The sequence below is a fragment of the Liolophura sinensis genome, chromosome 6, assembly GCF_032854445.1.
Source record: "Liolophura sinensis isolate JHLJ2023 chromosome 6, CUHK_Ljap_v2, whole genome shotgun sequence".
Classification (NCBI taxonomy): domain Eukaryota; kingdom Metazoa; phylum Mollusca; class Polyplacophora; order Chitonida; family Chitonidae; genus Liolophura; species Liolophura sinensis.
Window position 1 is genome coordinate 28,762,899 of NC_088300.1, and position 20,558 is coordinate 28,783,456.

At 36.9% G+C, this 20,558-nt stretch overlaps 1 protein-coding gene across 1 annotated transcript; it reads left to right on the forward strand.

Annotated features, from left to right (window-relative positions):
• Positions 1–300: 300 nt before the first annotated feature.
• Positions 301–19,761, forward strand: LOC135468325 (protein FAM184A-like). Its single transcript, XM_064746512.1, has 17 exons — positions 301–653; positions 1,522–2,394; positions 6,299–6,419; positions 7,536–7,717; positions 8,227–8,433; positions 8,680–8,802; positions 9,497–9,658; positions 10,401–10,522; positions 13,380–13,530; positions 14,069–14,281; positions 14,806–14,959; positions 15,252–15,379; positions 15,936–16,120; positions 16,803–16,949; positions 17,332–17,449; positions 18,376–18,480; positions 18,781–19,761. Exons 1-17 carry the CDS (start codon positions 513–515, stop codon positions 18,946–18,948), a joined length of 3,300 nt encoding a protein of 1,099 aa, XP_064602582.1. The 5' UTR covers positions 301–512; the 3' UTR covers positions 18,949–19,761.
• Positions 19,762–20,558: the final 797 nt, after the last annotated feature.

The window sequence follows — 20,558 nt, forward strand, 5'->3', positions numbered from 1 at the left end:
AAATACCTATCATTGATATGATATACACCGGTATATAATTTGTAGAAATCTGTTTGGAGAAAGACGTCAGCCGCTAACTACTGTTCCTGAACAATCTAAGGCAGATTTACCGTCTGGAGCTAATTAAGCGCACATATATATATATCAAGCTAACTATAATACACGGAGGCCGGTCTCACACAGGCCTTTTAAGTAGGCACATAGTTATCTGGGCCAATGCCGGCATGTCCCACTTTAGTGCTCTGTGTGGCCAAGTGAGGGTCGACCGTCACAGCGCGTAGCAACCAGTGTAAACTTTGATGTGTCACCTCGTACACGAGATTCAATACGATCTCTAACTCTGTCATTTTTGTACACAAAATACGGATGTCTGTCTTATCAGTTTTATTATGAAGAAAACATCGTCTTAGATAGCTATGACTTCTCCGATTTCGTGTGAAAGAATGTTTCGCCACTGAAAATACCAAATGTTTAGCGAAGGTTACTGACTATCGCTAGAGCGAGAAGGGAAGATGGCGACCAGTGCGAAGATGTCATTCAACTTCTACCAGAATGGAAAATACGGTACCATACCTCAGAACCCATCAAAAGACATGGAAGTTACACAGGATATGCATCTTAAAATGTCCAAAAAGATCGCACAGCTGACAAAGGTAAGATCTTTGACTTGTCAAGCACTCGGTGCCCAAGCTTAAAGTATTGTAACAACAACAACATGTGACTCTGATGTTCGCAGCTTTTTACTTTCATGTTTGAGAAAGGCTTGCAACTAAAACCTGTGTACCTGTTTATTACCATTATACCTAGATCAGTTATTTTTTTATTTCATGGCCTGTAATGAAGACTATAAAACGTAGGCAAAACAGTATTTGATGGTACCAGATTATTAAATGAATGATGATTATTTAAGCTAAAATAAATAGTAAACTAAATTACAAAATCACGATCTTTACAATATTTTACTTTAAAGTTGTATTAGCTTTTAGCATTTAATTTTGCACTTATCTTTTGTAATTTATTCATTTTATTTTTTTTTTACAATTTTAGATTTTGCTCCAAACTTATTAAGAATTTTGATTCCCAATTCAGTACTACATATACACATTTGATCGCTGTCTGTGTCATAGTTGGGGATTTTGCTTCAGTATTGATGCTTTTTTATGGTAACATTCACATTGCTGTAATAGCTCTCTTTTATGACGAAGTATGAAATGTAGTTTTCATACTGGGTATGCAGAACATTGTTTCAGAGTTACTGAACAATTTGATGTATCCGTTAAATATTACAACATTATTTCTGGGCTGAATTCAGGTAATTTTGCAGCTTAATGACAGAGGACTTAGAAAGTGATAACCTTTTACGTCTGTTCATTCCTAAATTGTCCAATAGTATATTTATCTGTGTGAGTCTTGAAAACAAGTTGGTGTTTGGAATGTGGACACATGTGTTTAGTTCCTGAGCCTTTCTTCTAGTTTCTCTGAAGGATATATTTATCTTTTTATCTTGTTCTTGTTTTTCAGGTTATATATGCTCTCAACACCAAAAATGATGAACATGAAGCTGTTGTGGCTGCTCTTAAAGAACACCATGAAGAACAGATGCAGCAATTGCTTGCAGAGACTAAAGACAAAATTGAGTTGTATAAAAGTAAAATATGTAACGAAACTGAGTACAGGCACAGGATAGAATCTCTTGAAATGTGTGTTGCACAGTATGAACAGAAGAGAAAAGATGCATTCTCTCAGTTTGAGACATTCAAACAGCAGGCTGAAAAGAGGGAATCAGCATTGAAAACAGAACATTCAGAGAAAATGTTGGCATTGTCACAAGAAGTTTTAGCAATGAAAAGAGACTTTGAAGAACAGCTTCAGAAATTTTCAGACTTGAAATTTGATGTAGAGAGTAACCAGCGTCAGTGTATCGAGGAACTTCAGAAGCAGCATGAGCAAGAATTACTCCAACTTAGAGAGACGTGCCAAGGAAAAGCCACTGACTTTGATTCTGAGAGATTAAAACTTGAAGAATTACACAAACACAACATTCTGAAACTGGAGGAGCAATATGAGGCTTTGAAGTCAGAAAAGTCCAAAATGATGGAAGACTATGAGGGTAAACTCAGCAAGGCAAAAGCCTTTTATGAAAATGAACTGAGTGTCTTCAAAAATGCACAGTCTTCCAGTTTTGAGAAAGAACTTGAGGCTTTACGCCTGGAGCAGAGTAAAATGAAGAAAGACTTCGCATTCCAAGAATCTGAGTTAAAACAGAGAATAGACAGTTTGATTGAGCAACTATCAACGAGTGAAGATGAAATTAGCTCCTACAAACAACAGTTGGAAATGTTGCAGCTATCTGTGACAGGCAAAGATACGGGAATGACTGAGCTAAATAAACAGGTAAATGCTTTTGTCATCAATTTATGTTACATCTGGAGTAAAGATAGTTTGGATTCCTTGTAGAATGAATTGCCGTGCACATTTTTCCGGTATGTCACATGAAACCTGAACATAGTTAATTTTAGGTTCTTCTTATTTAGTTAATTGCTATTTTTTTTGATAGCGTTTACACATACATACATGTACCTTGGCCAGTAATAGTTACACTGGTACGCATGTCTGATGACTTGATTCATGATTCATTGGAGTAGAAAACAAGCCAGGGGCCAATTCAACTAAGCTTGAAGGATGGAAGATAAGGTACAAGTATTATAAAAAGAAGAGTATATGGTTTTATGGAAAAATAAAGAAAGACATGCCTAAAAAATAAGAACATAATCTTTTTTGTTTTTAGGCATATGTTTTTGGTTTCATAATAAAGCCTATATTTTATGCATATTTTCTGCCAGTTGTCAAGAATATTTGGAAATAATGAAATTGATGAACATACTGTGAAGGCAGAACCAGCCTAGTGGGCCCAATTTGGGCTCTCCCTCCCAACAAAGTTGTGTGACAGCTATTGCCATTAGTGTCACCATGACTGGCCACTAAATATCTTCAGATAACCACTGGGGCTTTAGGAAAACTGTAGTTTAAAGCCATTTTTACACTACAAAGAAAAAAGCTGAGAAATATTTCTATACTATTCTATGTTAGGTCGCATCTTAAACTGTGTAAAGCCTCAATATAATTTCCAATTAATGGCCCTACTCCCCAGAATTGCAAATTTTTATGTTTTTTCTTTGTGTATCAGATGTAAGTCTTGCCCAGATTTTATTCCTTCCTTTTGATATGATAAGCAGTTAATTCAAAGTCCAAATGTTAAGTCCAAATGGGATGTAAATTGTGAAATTGGTCTCAGTTACTGGAGCTCTCAGATATTGCCGAAGACTGCATCTCACCAGATATAATTACATGAAGCCATGTATATGGCCCAGCAACAGCTGAGTTTGAATATATGGCCTCATTAGACAGGATTTCATGTATAGTCTAGACCTCTTGGTGAAATTAGGACCTAATTGGCAAGTTCCACATGCCTACATGTGCATGTATGGTACAGTGTGTTTGTTACATGTCTATAGCACTACAATACATTGTCTTTGCTCATAGCTGCATTAGTTGAACCTAAAAGCCATGCTGATTTGCAACAAGTTACAGTTGTCATGGCTGTGTTTCATCTGACTGTACCTTTGTGAAATACAGCTTTCAATATCGTGACAGTGTCAAATACAGTGTCAAGACGATGTATGCATTACATTTATTACTACTTACATACATGTGCATGTATATGATATAAAATGTCATGAATTAAAATTGGCTACATACTCTGTATCCTAATAAAAAAAAATATATATATATATATATATATATATATATATATATATATATATATATAATATTTACTTACAATAAAAAAATAAATAAATATATATATATATATATATATATATATATATATATATATATATATTGTAAGTAAATATTCATGTGAACCAGCGTGTAGCCCATACTGTTTGTACACGAGACGTCTGAAAAACATTTGGGTTCCACTGATGAAATTTTGAAAATCTACATATGGCTATCGCCTGCATGTCTGTACCTTTACACATCTGTATAAGTATGCTTGTGATGTATTTACCACCTTCCCAGCAGATTGACCTTGGTATTCTGGCTGGCAGAATGAAGATAAGACAGACCACTGGTCGTCATGCTGGGTGGTTAGATGAGTAATTGGGCAGGGTGTAAGACCAACTTTCATCTCCACTCTTCATACCACAAACATGAACGTTTCTCCTTTTAGCATTTTGATTGCTGCAAAACTGATACATTCCTTTATAGTCTTTTTTTTTATAAATGTGTACATGTAAGTGGTGAAAATGCCTGACAAGACAGCATACACTTACTGTTTACTGTGTGTTCCAGTTACAGTACATGTGAGTTGATATCGGCTGTGAAAAGTTACCATTTGATCGACTGATTACTTTTGAACCCTGCACCGCACATGTATTTAAAACTGCTTCAGATAAAAGCAATAATACATTGTACAATTTTGAAATGTACGCACATGCAGCTTTATGAATTAAGGTAAATACAAATCTATGAATCACATCATTAGTATACATGCCTAAAGAAACTGGAATTAGAAATCTTACAGAGATAGCAGATACTGTATGTATACATGTATCTATATATTAATTATATTGTATGTATACGATGTAGATTATCATACTGATAATGACAAAAGTGACTGTAGTGACATTGGTTGGTTGCATTTAAATGCATCTATTTTGACCATAAATATTTGTCAAGGTGTATCAGTAGAAACAATTGAATTTCTTAGGTACTGGGTATGGCATATGCGGTTGGAAGAGAATTGTTATCTTCTAACTATAGTGACTTTTGTGTCCAGGATAATCAGTTGTCTGCTAGGCACCTTATGTAACGTGCCTAGCTGAAAGCAAACACATTTGAGCAGATAGACATGGATCCCAGAGTGCTGTGAAATGAGGGTTGGGCCATGTGTTATTGCTTCAGCCTAAATGGCAGGCCTGCAGATAAGCTACAGACACAGAAGATCTTCTTACATAAATAACAAAGTACACTAGACGACCATGCTTAAGTAAGCCTTCAGTAAATAGATCCATAGAAACTCTGTAATGTGGAGGAAAAGAAAAAAATTGCGTGATGCATACATTCATAGGTACAGCAGTAAGAATGCACAAGACTGACATTTGTTGAGACAGAGCCAGTGGAAAATTGCAGTTCATCTGTGAAGTATGAGCGTCAGTCTTTTTAAATTACTTGTCGTTCTTTACTTCAAAAGACAGAAAAGATTACCACATATCATCAGAAAGCATGAAAGTGTTTAAAGAGAAAAAAAATCTTTTTTATTGAGTTTTACATAAATTTATAGAGGGGGTTTATTTTATTTTACAAATACATTATGTAGATAGGGCCATGTAAAGGGTTGTTTAGTTCTGGAAAAAGTTTAGGCTCTCAAACTTAACAAATAAATGAAACAAAATTTACATTTTGGTACAAATTCCTTTAATTCGCAGACTTAAACCCTCTCTGAAAGCTTCATTTGGAGCAGTATTTTATCATATTTCTTCATGCACAGTCACATTGTCACTTTTAAAGTTTACTATTTTTGCTTGATATAGCCCTGGTAGAGTTGGAATAGATTGTGACCTCAGGAAGTTTGTCAAATAGTAACTAGGGCTATGCAGTGGTCTTCCTCACTACTCATAAACTTATATCTTTAAATACAGGTTTATCAAATCCAGATTGTGCAAGACAAATCAAATCAACAGATACCCAGGAAACTCATAAATATACTCTGTAAATACTGTATGTGTGTACTACATACATATATACAAGTTGTACATACATGTGGTTGGCTTTATGTCAAAAAGTTTGTCAGGTGTCTGGCAAAGGGCTTACTCAGGCCTCTCCGGTTTCCTCCACCATAAACCTGACCACCATATACATTGTAAGTGAACAACTCTCAAGAGGAAGGTCAAAAAAAAAATCAAAAAACAAAAAAAAAAAAGTAACAGCTATCAAATACGGTGTATACTAAGAAATACACATGTGTACATGTAGTTAGACAACTGCTCAGCACTTATATTGGGAGACATTTGTGTGACTTTTGATGTCTCAGTACTAGCATTTGTGCATGCCATTAATTATATCATGTATTTAGTATTAGTTTTACAGTAATATTTATATTTGTAATTTTTTTTGTTTGTCTTGTCATAACATGCATGTATTGTTGTGTTAGCATCAGCTGTTACATTTACTACCCACACTTGATATATTAATAACAGGTTCAATGGGCAATGTGATGTTTTATGATTGACAGCTGCAGGCAATGCAGGATGAGGCAGCCAGTGCTCAGAGACAACTAAAGGAACAGGAGGCTGAGCTGGTGGCCTCCAGGCACATGTGCTCACAGCAGGCCCAGGACCTCCTAAACAAGTCCAGTAAGTTCCCCTGTACATGATCCCACAGACACACAGGGCTAGGCAGTCTCCCTCAGCCTCTTGCCTGCTGGGATATAGATGTACTCATCTTCATAAGCTCAATGCTCTCTGCATGTTCTGGGTTACAGCTATGGTATGCACTTGTACAAATGTATGTGTATGTGTGTACATACATGTATAAACATGTGCATATGCTGTTTTAGTGACTCTATCCACTCCTTTATACATGTATTACTATACATATGCAGTATATACATGTATATATGTAAGAATACATCATCCAAACATACATGCGTAAATTTTCATTTGTATGTGTAATTTGCCTTATTTTTAAATATAATGCTGCATTTGAGCACATATACATACACATGTATGTAGAATGTACATGTATGAACAGAAAATGGCAATTCACTAATGATTTATTTGATTGGTGTTTTATGCTGTACTCCAGAATATATTTCACTCAAGTAGTGGCGAATTCACTAATGAATTCTGTGACCTGTACACGGAGTAATTTGACAGTAAAGCCTCCAGTCATGTTTATTAATTATACCTCGCCCTCAAATGGGTGGAAGAAGCTTTATACATAATACAAGTAACTTTTGTTACACAAAGAAAAAAAAATGGTAATTTGCAATATTTACTGGATTGGAGTTGTGTTTGCTAATTTACATAGACTTTATTTTATTCCTCTCCAATCATATATGGGAATTAAGGTTTGCCAGCATCCTTGGGGATAGCCGTGGGTTTTCTCTTTAAGCCTTGCCCATGATGCTGACAGCTGTGATGTGTTGTAAAAGTTAAATATTCTAAAGTGCGACATAAAATTCCAATCAAAAAAAATAAATCTTTTTAAACATGGAGTCATTACAACCCATGCCTATAATTGCATACTTTATAAACACTGAGCTGTAATTGGATATACATAATGAGATCACAAGGCAAATTTGAAGATGAGATAAAGGAAAGTTGATTGAAAACTATTCTGTGTTTTATGTGAACAATAAACATCTGTATTTAATGACTGAAGTCTAGAAATATTTCATTTTAACAATTCCTGCTAGTTGTATCCAATTGTTTATTACTGCTATACTGACTGTTGATGTGTATTTTCAGGCTTGATCGGTGAACTAGAAGCAACACGCATACAGCATCAATCTAAAATTGTGGATCTTCAGTCAGAGTTGGCAAAACTTCAAGACAAATTAAAATGGCTGGAAAAAGAACGACAAGATCTGGAAAGCCAGCAATCCACTCTTTCGCAAACTTCCAGCATAAAATTAAAATCCCTGGAACAGGTATGGTTGTGCAGAAAGAAAACCCCATTTATTATGTCTTTATATCACATTCATCTAAACATGAACATGGTTGAAAGTTACCTGCAGTTCTCCAGATTTGACCTGTAGCTGTATGAGCTCATATTTTTGACATCATAAAATTTTCTGATGAAGACCTTCTTGCATGTACTCTGTAGAGATCATTACATGCTCTTCCATTACATATAACAGAGGTTGGAATTTGTAGTCAAATGCAATAATATATCATCTGTAAATGAGATGATTAAAGTTTAGTTTAAACAGTTGTGTTTTTGAAGGTAAATAAACATCATGAAATGTTACTCTTGGTGCTAAAACTGACATTTTTCAAGTTGGAGAAAAAACAAACCTCGAGCCTCCTAACATTAAGATCAATAGAACTCTCAGAATCAGACAAACTCTGATTAAATGTTGTTGCTACACTGTAATATTGTCACCATGAAGCTGTGGCAATAATCGTATCTTCATTCTTGTGTATCTGATGATGGCAGGCCCTGGAGGACATCTCAGTGGAGAAACAAACGATGAAAGAAAAATATGACAGAGAAATCAAAAGTATGAAGGAGCGGTTTGAAGAACGAGAGCGAAGCCTCTTGTCCGATCATGCCAGTCAACTGGATGACCTTTCAAAGCAACATCAAAATGAAGTGAAACTTGAAAAGGAGCAGGCTCTGAAAACTCTCAGTGATACCACTCAGGTAAGAGTTTCATATACTGAGAAAATCTATTAAAATCATAAAGACTGCATTATTCTTCTTGTATCTGTGACAAATCTGCATGTATTAACTGCTACAAGAACTGGAAAGTTTGTATATCTTTCAGTAGCCTCGTCAGTTGTTGCTTCAGTTTTATGTTGTGATTGAGATATGAGATTGAAGTATAATATTGCATTGTATTGAGTGCATCATTAAGGAGTATTGGGTAATTGTGTTCTCTACTCTCAGAGTTTGAAGAAGAAGTTAGATGAAGAAACTGAGAGACTAACTAGGGAGAAGGCTGCTGTTGTGGCAGAGTTCGAGAAAGTCAAAGCGGATTTGTGTAGTAGGCTGGAGGCAGCTGAGAAAGAGGTAAGCATTGAGCCATGGATTAAATGTGGATTTCAGACCAGCTGTCACATTGCTCAGATGTTCTAACGCTTTTTGCTACATTCAAAATTTACTATGTATTTTGTGCCACATAAGCTTCAGATGAGCTGTCACACTGTTTAGATGCTCTAACACATTTTGCTACATTCAACGTGTACTGTGTATTTTGTGTTAGATAAATTTCAGACCAGCTGTCACGGTATTCAGATGTTTAAAAGTTTTTAACTGCATTTAAGATTTACTATGTATTTAAAGTCAGATAAAAACTCTAGTGATAGGCCTGGCCATGTGTTATGTTCTCATTGAACTGTATTATCTTCACTACATTGTTTTTGATTCCTTACTTTCTTGTTGTCTTAATTTAAACTTGGGGAGAACATTTTCTGTTGATACCTGTGCTGAAGTGGGGTCTCATAAGCGCAGATGATTAAAGGGCTGACGTGCTGTGACTATTAGGCCACTGACTAATGGAGTTGCATTCTCAAATCAAGCTATCGCTCTTTTCTGCTCTGGGCATTCCGCCACTGCTAAAATAAACTTATTTCTGGTAGTAACAGTGAAGAATTTAAACAACAGTCAGTTTATCAGTCAAACAAAAAACAAAGAACAAAAAAATGATTTATATATATATATATATATATATGAGTGTGAGTGGAGACCGTTGTATTGTTGTTAGGTGGAGAAGCTGGAGACTGCTGTGAAGGAAAGTGAGTCTGGGCTGGGCTCAGCCTCAGTCCACATCAACAACCTGAAGGATGCTTCTGTCAGGTTGAAACAAGAGCTGGATAATAGCAGAGCAGAACTCAAACAGGCCAAGGCTAATGCTGCTAAATTACAGGTGAGCCGAACAAAGAATTAATTGCTACATGTAGTTTATGATTCACATACTTTTATGATGGAATAAATTTGTGGGTGACAAATGTAAAAAGTTATTCCTTAACTGCAGTGATTGCATGATTGCTGAATGGTCTTGTAGAGAAAGTACTGAAGCAATCCTCAAGGAGCATGGGGATCACCAAGGTTTCTTATGTCAGACTTAGTCTTAACATAACATATTTTTTATGGACTTTCTAAATGGTAATTTTTAGTTTGTCATAAAAGTCCAAGACAGCAGTATGAAAGTAAGGATCCTAAGGTTAGTCACAATTTTAAGTGCAGTTAATTGTTTTGAAGATTAAACTAGGCATGAATGAAGTCTAAGACAGCTTCATGATCTATAACAGACTAAGGGGAGATAATCCAGCTACGAAACGTTTGTCACAAGCTTAGTGCAGAACATTCTTGTGGAGTTGAGATCAAGTCTGACTAAATTAGAATACAGCCTCATGATCCATGGGAGCACTAAAGGGAGATAACCAAGCCATGACCAGAAGGGCATGAATATTAGATGTCAGGTTATTAAGTGGAAACAAACACCACTTGAGATGCAAAATTATATTCCTTACCTTTTTGCTGTGTCCAAAATACAATAACCATATGTGTGTACATGTCTTGTGGAAAATATAACTTTTACATCAGTCATTGTTATGCAGCTGTTGTCAAAAAATAGTTTACTCATTGTTGTAATTTGGTTGTTTCAGGCTGAGTTAGACAAGCAGAAGCTGTCATATGAGGCAAAGTTAACAGCAGCAGAGCATGACTTACAGAACAGAACACAGCAGCTTACAGCAGATTTGGAGAAAAAATGGACAGATACATTAAGGTTTGCATAAGTGAAGAACGCAGGAATTAGTTGCTACAGTAAATCTTCAACCTTTTCAACGTCTATAGCACTTTTTCAGTGGAATTAATGCATACAGTTACAAGTAAAATCACACTTAAGTGATTTGTTTCATAAAATTGTGCAAATTATTTATCTGACTGCACGGTTTTCTCAGTATGTTTCAAAATATTGGTCACAGGCGGTTGAAAATGTTGAAGAATTAGGGTATTTTTTTATTTGTTTGATTGGAGTTGTATGTAATAATATAATAATATGTCTTCTGTGCCACAGTGATAGTTACATGGGTGCTACAGTGGTAGTTACATGGGTGCTACAGTGGTAGTTACATGGGTGCAACAGCAGTAGTTACATGGGTGCAACAGTGGTAGTTACATGGGTGCCGCAGTGGTAGTTACATGGGTGCCACAGTGGTAGTTACATGGGTGCTACAGTGGTAGTTACATGTTTGCTACAGTGGTAGTTACATGGGTGCAACAGCAGTAGTTACATGGATGCCGCAGCGGTAGTTACATGGGTGCCACAGTGGTAGTTACATGGGTGCAACAGTGGTAGTTACATGGGTGCAACAGTCTTAGTTACATGGGTGCCACAGTCTTAGTTACATGGGTGCCACAGCAGTAGTTACATGGGTGCAACAGTGGTAGTTACATGGATGCCACAGTGGTAGTTACATGGATGCCACAGTGATAGTTACATGGGTGCCACAGTGGTAGTCACATGGGTGCAACAGTGGTAGTTACATGGGTGCAACAGTGGTAGTTACATGGGTGCCGCGGTGTAGTTACATGGGTGCCGTAGTGGTAGTTACATGGGTGCCACAGTTGTAGTTACATGGGTGCTGCACTGATAGTTACATGGGTATCACAGTGGTAGTTACATGGGTGCTGCAGTGGTAGTTACTTGGGTAGGGAAGCTGAAGATTGAGCTGAATTTGAAGATGTTAGTTGACTTCAAGAAAAAAACTGGCAAAAGTCTCTGGCTGGTAATACAAGTTGCCATATTCTTGTACATCTCCATCTTGTGTTCACATCAGTGTGTGATCCAAATCAGTTCAACATGCAAGCATTTAGAGGTTCAAAAGCAGAATTTTTTGTAGAAATAAGTTCAAATAACTGTAGGGTAAGCAAGCCTTGTCATTCTCCTATGGTGTTGGTATGCTGAAGAAGGTTCAGTCACGGTGCGTTACACAACAAACACCAAGATGAAGGTGTGAAAGTCTATTTTACCCCCAAAAGTGAAGAAAATATGGCAAAAACTGCATATTTCATGCTAGCATTCTGTTTTACTTCTTCCACAGAAGTCATGCATTTTAGACTAATCAACGCTAAGCTTAGGCCATTGCAGTTGACCTGGATACGTCAAAGCTGCAAATGTATGATGTCGTGTCTTTTTGTTGCGTGACGTAGAAATGTAAAAGTTTACTGTACATGTATTATGATGTCATACCGATAAGCTCAGATTGGAACATCTTGAAACAAATGTTTCTTTTTCAATGTCATGGCGTATGGGTGTAGAATATAAAAAAAGTGAAAAAAAAAAGTGATATCTATAAACTGTGTGAATTAACACTTTTATTACTGAGAGAAATTTTGATAGTTCACTTTTTTGTGAATGATGAAGCAAATCTAAGAAGTAAACGAACTCAACATCTTTTATTTGTAGACATAAACAACATGAAATGATATTACGTGGGGAGGTAAATGTATTGGCCGGTCTGTTGCATGACATAAGCGATGTTGTTTGAAGGTCATCTCTACGTAATATGTATATTTGCACACGACCAACACCTAACAGAAGGGTAGATTGTAATATGGAAAAATGGGAGATTTTATTGTCACATTTTTGTATCTTTTGTTACTAATATTGTGTGTTAATGTATTGATTGAGGGATGACGTTAATGTTGCTTAGCTATGCATAGTGTGTAACAAATCAGGATGAAGATAAATACAAGCTAAGGCATATTTATTTACTTCATCATACCTATTTATTATTTATATAAAGGTGAAATATAAAGGTATAATATCAGGATTTCCATCACTGATAATGGGGGCCTCCGTGGCTCAGTCGGTTAGCGCGCTAGCGCAGCGTAATGACCCAGGAGCCTCTCACCAATGCGGTCGCTGTGAGTTCAAGTCCAGCTCATGCTGGCTTCCTCTCCGGCCGTAAGTGGGAAGGTCTGCCAGCAACCTGCGGATGGTCGTGGGTTTCTGCCGGGCTCTGCCCGGTTTCCACCCACCATAATGCTGGCCGCCGTCGTATAAGTGAAATATTCTTGAGTACGGCGTAAAACACCAATCAAATAAATAAATAAAATCACTGATAATGATATTTCGCTCAGTTAGATATCACTGGTTATTACATTTTGATATCTCACACCCAAACACCATGATGTCAAGAAAGAAACATTTTGCTTTATGATATTCCAATTCGTGCTCAGTGGAATGACATTCACAATACAAGCTTACTTACGCAACAAGTCACAGTGTCATAGAAGACGTTTTGTATGATGTCACGCTTTGTGTACAATTCATTGAATGAATAAATGATTGTGGCTTAACGCCACATTGGCACAAGACTTTGAAGGCCTACAGCTGAAAACATTGCTTAAACTTGTTAAAGTACCCAAAATCATGATATTGTCAAAATATAAATAATAAATAGAATATTGCAAAATGAATAAACAGAGAAAGATGAATGCCATAAATATTTTTCTTGTGAAAAACTGTCACTTGAAAGTATTATTTTAAATGTTCAACCTTGACTGTGCAATACCTTCCATGTATACTATAACCCAAATTTTTTTAAATAACCCATGTAATAATGTTCTTCCTCTAGTAAGGAGACAGAACAGCTGCGAAAGGACCTGGTGAGACAGAAGGATGATGAGATGAAGGCAGCCCTGGTACAGCTAGCCAAACTGAAGGATGAGGAATTGGCTTGTGTGAGGGAGGAGAGGGAACGACAAGTCACAATGCTCCTCACTCAGGTACGTGGGCGGCGAAACTGGGCAAGAGGATGACATTGTTAACATTGCTTCTTGTTGTTTCATCATGACATGTTATTCATGTGTAATGGGCATCATGTAGTACTGGACCAGAAAATATGTGTATGCTATAGCCTGTTGGCTATGATAAGAACGGTGCTTTAGCTGAACAAGCCAGCCCTGGCCGAGCATCTGTGCTGTGGCAGATCTTTGGTTGCATGTTAACTGAAGTTTGCATACTTTTCATTTAAATGTACATTTATGTAAGCAAATTATATTCTCATCAAGTTGCTTCAAATTGATTTTACTTACTTACTTAATTTGTGATTCAGGTGTTCATATATGAGTTTCATTGCACTGGATTCTCAGATGCTTGTTGGGACAAACTCAAATCTGGGACAATGAAATTTTTTTTTCTGAGCAACCCTGTAATTTAATTCCATAATTTTTACTCTCCATGAAAATAGTTAAAATTGATACATTCACCACTATGGTATATACATTGTAATATGTTGCTACTACTTTGTTCGAATATTAACAGATATCTGACTTGAAGAACAAGATGGAGAATTCTGAGTCATCAGCCTCACAAAGCTTGGAGAAGTTACATCAAGACATGGCAAACCAGAAGAGGAGACTGGAGGAGGAGGTGAAGAAAGTAGAGAAGGAGAGCTCTGCCAAGGTAGACAACCTAGAGAGGGAACACAGGGAGCAAATGGTGACATTGCAGAAACAGAGGGAGGACCAGTTAGCTGTAAGTACATGTGCATCTTACTGACAGGGAAATCTGGGCTGGATGGATGAAAATTTGAAACCAAAAATCTGCATGCATCATAATGTAATTCTGGAACTTTTCTTCTGTAGTGTTGGAACAGGTTTGATTTGATTATTTTCTTGAGTGTGTGATTGAGAGAAGTTCTGCCCACCAGACTAAATCCTCCTGCTGATTTTAGCTCAGTACAAATGTAAATGTATGGCTGTTAATTATGACATTATTACTATGTGCTTTCAACAAGAAAATAGGCCTTATCTTTCTCATAATAAAAAACATGTGAGTGTGTTGTTATGGTGAATGATGTATGAAGACTAGCAGATGAAAATAATTGTTGTCACTGAAGAATTAGTGATGATTATTTCACATGTGATCGCCATACTTAAAAAGCATAAAATTCACTGCTGTATCGAACAACATAAATATAAACTTTTCACTGCTATTCTCACTACTGTCATCAACTGTCTGGACAGTATTAACTTCACTGCTCAGTGTGTTGTTCACAGGAACTTGAGCAGAGGCTAAAGGCCTCTCACCTGGAAGAGATGCAGGGGCAGATAACTGCTCACAAAGCAGCCCTGGATAATGCACTGAAAGAGTCAGAGCAAGCTAAACTTGTTCAGTTGGGAGATTTGAAAGCAAAGCACAAGCATGATTTAGGTGAGACTTACTGCTTGTGGTTAATTTGTTTCATGTTTTCACATAGTAAATGTACCTTATTTTGGACTACTAGTATAACATTGTTAAGTCAACATTCATGCTCACAATTTTGACACTTGAAATAGAACTGGACTTGCTATGTATACATGTCACATATTGTAGATAAGGAACATAAAGATTCCCTAAACCTAAATACTTCAAATTTTCAATGAAGAACAGAGCGTTAATTTCCTGCATTAACCCTGCGCATACATGTATTCAACCAAGATTAACGTTTTTTTTTATTCCTCAGACACATTACGGTCCCAGCTGACGGAGTCCCACTCTGTGGAGATACAACAACAGACTGAGGCTCATCAGTCCCAGATCCATGCAGCCAGACTAGAGCTGGAGCGGTCTGTGGAGATCACTAAACAAAAGGTGTGTGTCTGGTAACAGTTGACCCTCATTCATCATGACCATATTCTGTTTGTGAGATAACAGTAATGTAAGACAGGATAACAGGAATATGAGAATGATTCAAGATAAACAGTAGGATGCTTTCTGCAGAAAGTTATTTGCAAATAAAATAGTCCTTTTCTGGGAGAATATTAAACTTTATATGAAAGAAACCTTTATACCTGGCCTAGGCAGTAAGCCCCAGATTGTATCTAAGCAACAGATATGTGTGACCTATGTTGTAGTAGTCTTGTGTTTGCATTTGTTTGCAAAATTAAAAAAAAAGTTTTTGTTTTTGGCATTTTGTTCTGTAGCTGTTAATGAATTCAACTAATACATGTGTTTTCATATTTCTGGGATATTTTGCATCTTGCAAGATATTGTTTTGATATTGTTTTGATATTGTTTTGATATTGTTTTAGGTTCTTCATTAAGCTTTGTGATGCCTATCACCTTAAGTTCTAAACGTTACTCTAACAGTGGACACAAACAAATGATTTTGCACCTGAATGTTCCATTTTATTACGAATGTCATCAGGAAAGAGATCATAAGAATAAAACAGAAGAGTTACAGTCTGAAATTTCCCAGCGAGAGAGACACATCAAAAATTTGGATGACGAGGGCCACAAACTGAGACGACAGCTGGAATACTTGTCACGGGAGATAGAGAACAAAGGAAAGGAAATCTCCAAGATCAAAGTAGAAGCTGACATGACTCTGAAGTGAGTCAGTTCTTCATTGTTTGTAATATGTATAAAATGTCCAATTATTGCATTTATCTTGTGTTTAGTAATTTGTTGAACAATGTCTCTCATCCAAGCAATGTAAAATAAGACTGAGCCATTAATTTTCAGAATATAGTTCTATACAGTTTCATACTGTCATGTTTATTGGTGTCCAGTAGATAGTTTTGTAGCAGAACATGCCCAGTCCTATGTGGGAAGTTCTGCCAACAACATGCAGATCGTCATGGGTTTCTCGTCAGGTTCTGCCTGGTTTCCTCCCTCCATAGTGCTGGCTGTCTGCGTATAGGTGAAATATTCTTGAGTACAATGTGAAACATGAATCAAATTAATAAATAAGTAATCTTGCAGAAACATTAAAAGTTTGATGGTCAGTTAATTCTGCTCTGTTCTCATACATCTTCTGATGTGGCAGGGATGAAGGATGTCTAGGTGAAGAGACTGAATGAGGATTAAGAATTTGTAATATGGGTATTACTATTATATATGGATGCAAATCCACAGAGTAGTCAGCATTTTATGGTATGGAGTAGATCTTGGGTTCCTGTACATGTATGGCTCAAGAAATGCCCTATATTACACAAGCACCATCAAAGAAGCCACACATATAGATCATCGTACGTCTTACGTCTAACATGAAAATTTCCCCGCAAACTTTCAGAGCACAAGAGGAGTCATTGAGAGCTCGCCATGAAGCTAACCTCAGTAACCTGGCTGCTGATCATCTGCGAGAGACTCAGGAAATGCTAGTGGAATTTAACAGAGCACAGGAACTACTCAAGGACAAAATATCAGAACTGAATATCATGTGAGTACAGCTGTATCTTTGTTGTTTTCTTTTGTACAGTTTGTAGAATTTCTTAAACCAGTTAAGTTATTTAAAGGGTATTTCTGTTGGAGTGTAAGTTTGATCAACTGTTGACGAACCTGATGATTAGTGGAGCAATGGTAATCATGCCTGTCTGAAATCTTGCTATGTACTCTTATAATACAATTCAGAGGCTGGGGCCCTGGCTGGCTCATGTGTCTCTGTCAGGTTTATCAGGTAAACAGCAAAGGCCTGTCAGAAATGGTTCTGCATTTTGAAGCACAATGTTGACGCACCTGATTTACCTTGTTGTGTCACATAGGTGGCATGGGCATGTATAGACCATTGCTATGATACATTGCTGGCTTGTATGTGTTTCTAGGTTGGAGGAGGCTGAGGAGAGGTACAGATTACGAGATTCACGTCCTGAAGATTTGGAGCTGATTCATCAGTTGAGAGAGGCTGTCTCAGAGAGAGAGGGACGCATGAAGGCATTGATTGTAAGTATTAAAGTTTATCCGCTTAAAATTATGATCTGGTTGTGGCTAAGTAAAGTATGTAACTGCTTTAGCCATGAAGCCCATATTCAGCACTGGCCCAGTGCAGAGAATTTGTGAGTGAGTGAGTGAGTGAGTGCTTGGAGTGTAACATTGTACTTAACACTTTTTCAGTAATATGACGACAAAGGAATCCTTAGAGTGCATGTAATGTGCCTCCTTGTATATATCTAGTGCTGCTTCTCTGGGACGCCTTACCAAAGGCAAGAAAGCCACCCCGCCCAAGCAATTATATCAATATGGGTCAACCAGTCGTTGCACTATCCCCTTCACGCTGAACAGCGAGCGAGGAAGTTACAACTTCCTCTTTTAAGGTCTTAAGTGTGACTCAACCCAGGATTAGGCCTGGATCTACCGCTGCCGAAGCGGACACTCTACTAGGTGTGCATCAGTATGGTGTGTATATCTGTATGTCAAACCAGGGAAAGCTCTTCAGTAACCTGCCAAAGGTCAGTTGTTTCCTCTAGGCACATCAATTCCCTCCAACGCTAAATCTTGTATAAATGGAAAGCTCTTGAGTATGGCATTATGAAGGTATATAAAATTCAGACAGTAATACATGTAGTATTTTAATGAGAATCTAATGGAACTTGTGTAGGAGCAGATGTTCATACTTTACAGGACAAGTACTTGCGTGTAGTTAATCAGAAATCAAGAGAAATTTTGTGTCATTAACACTGAATTACATAGCAGTTCTCATAACTTTTACCTACTAAATACATTTCACACAGCAGTGATTAGTTCATGTAAAATCTGTAATTTATGTCAGCAGAAGATCTCCCTTTTTTGGTTTGAGTAACAAGTTCACTTTACATCATTTCATACAGAACACTTGATTGATATATTGTGTTTTTTGTTTTTCTTTTTAGGATGAGAAGAGGTATTATCAGATGGAGTTAGTCAACAGAGAGACAAATTTCAACAAAGTGTTTAATTCTGCTCCGAATGTTGGAGTGTTAAACCCTTTATCAAAGGTGAGTTTCACATTACTGGTCGTTCTAGGAAGTTTCAACTATAAAATTAATACATTGTCTCTGTCAGTGATTCTCAAAAAACCCCCCCAAAACATCTTTGCGATCCCACAGTCCATGAGTTCATAGAGTTTGTTTAGTTGTAAAGTTCATAGAGTTTGTCAAGTTGTTGTTAAGTTCATAGAGTTTGTTAAGTTGTTAAGTTCATTAGTGACACTACCAGGACAGTGACAATTAATACCAGACAATTGATCCATTCTTCATAAAGATCTTACAGTATTCTCTGCTGTTTTTTTTTTTCAGCCAAAGAAGAAAGGTAGCAGTGGGAAGTTTATTAGTGCACCAAATCTGAATGCCTGGAGTAGTGCTAATAGACTAGATCCCTTGCCCAATTCTCCGCTCCATGATGAAAAACTCAACCCCACCAGACCCTTACCTCAGCCAAATTTTGCTAAGAAGTTTGTGAGATAAGGTTACCTCACAAGGACTCTTTGCTGTTTTCGCTTGTGATTTTCAGTGACAGACTTTGACCAAAGACTGTGCGAGAGCTGATGCTTCAGACTGCTTCCAATAAATGCACCAGAGGAGTTATCCCCCTTCACAGACTGCTTCTCTCTTGACAACCTCACTCTTGACAACCTCACCTGTTTGAATGCGACAGTTATCTTGATATACTTCAAGTACCAGCAACATCAACATTCAGGAGTTGAGATCCAAACAGTGACTTTCACACGTACTTTCTGTGATAGGTCATAATAATTGACTCCAAAAGTATGGATTTCAGGAAACAGTGATGTGAAGTAGAAACAGATCCTTTGTACTCAGGTATTAATTTTTTTGTGAAAGGCATTGTTTTTCATTAGAATATATTTCCTCATCATTTCAAACCTGAAGGTGTTTCAACTGGTATGAAGTGCCTAATCATGGTTATTTACAGAACCAGTATTACTATTTATATTCAATGAGAAATTTGCAATCGTGCTTTTTAATATCCAGTGTTGTGTAAGGTTTTTATATTATTTGCAGTTTAGTTGCTTTGTTCATTTTATAGTATATAGATATGTATTATTATTTCTTTGTATACATGTACTTTATTCAAGAAGTGGAGTTAAATGTTTTATCATAAAAAGCACAGAAATTGTCAGTAGTATCTGAATCACCAGATATTTCCAAGGCACACCTTTTAGAGATGAAACCAAGTTTAACATGATCCAGGTTGGAAGTCCCACACTCACAGGAAGAAAACTGAGACAGGGGACCTCCCTGAAAGTTACCCCTTCCCCCACAGCAACTTTTATACTCTGGTAGCTTGTATTTTTAGATGAAATCTGCATTATTGTTCATTTGCATTATTGTTCTGTATACATGTACAGACTGGTATTTATTAAACATAATGATGTATGTCATGTATAGCAAGACTGTGATATTGAATACATTTGTTATTATTATGTGATGCAAAAATATTGTCTTGTTTTGTATAAAAGATTGCGTGATGGCAAATTTCTGAGAGGTTCTTCATGTAGCGCACACAGCATCCGTCAAATGTTTTCCGCTGACCTGTGCTTGCTGGATGTTTTATGCTGTACTCAATAATATTTCACTTACAGAGCTGTGGTGATTGCTTGGTAAGTTACAGTGAGTACAAATCTGCCCGTATATTGGTGACATTGGCGCTAACAAGCAATATATGCCACCCTCTGTATGAACACTCACACAGAGAAGACGATTATTACCACAGGGTTGAAGATCATGAATTGCCTGGGGAATCAGTGGGGGGAGGTGGAATGAGAAGAGAGAAAGAAAAAAAAAATACTTGACAGGCTTTATGTAATTGTGCTGTTATGTAATATGCACATTTCTATGTACATATACTCTCATCAGCTCTGTAAACCTTGCTCTCTTTAATATCTTCATTTGCAAGAAAAATTTCAGAATTTTTGAATTAGGTAAATATATTTATTACATTCATATCAAAACTATATGCACCATGTTGTGTTTCTTGTATTACAAGTTCTGTGCACTGAAAACAACCATCTGCTTTTAAGCCAGAGCATTTCATAATAAGCACTTCCATTCAGTGA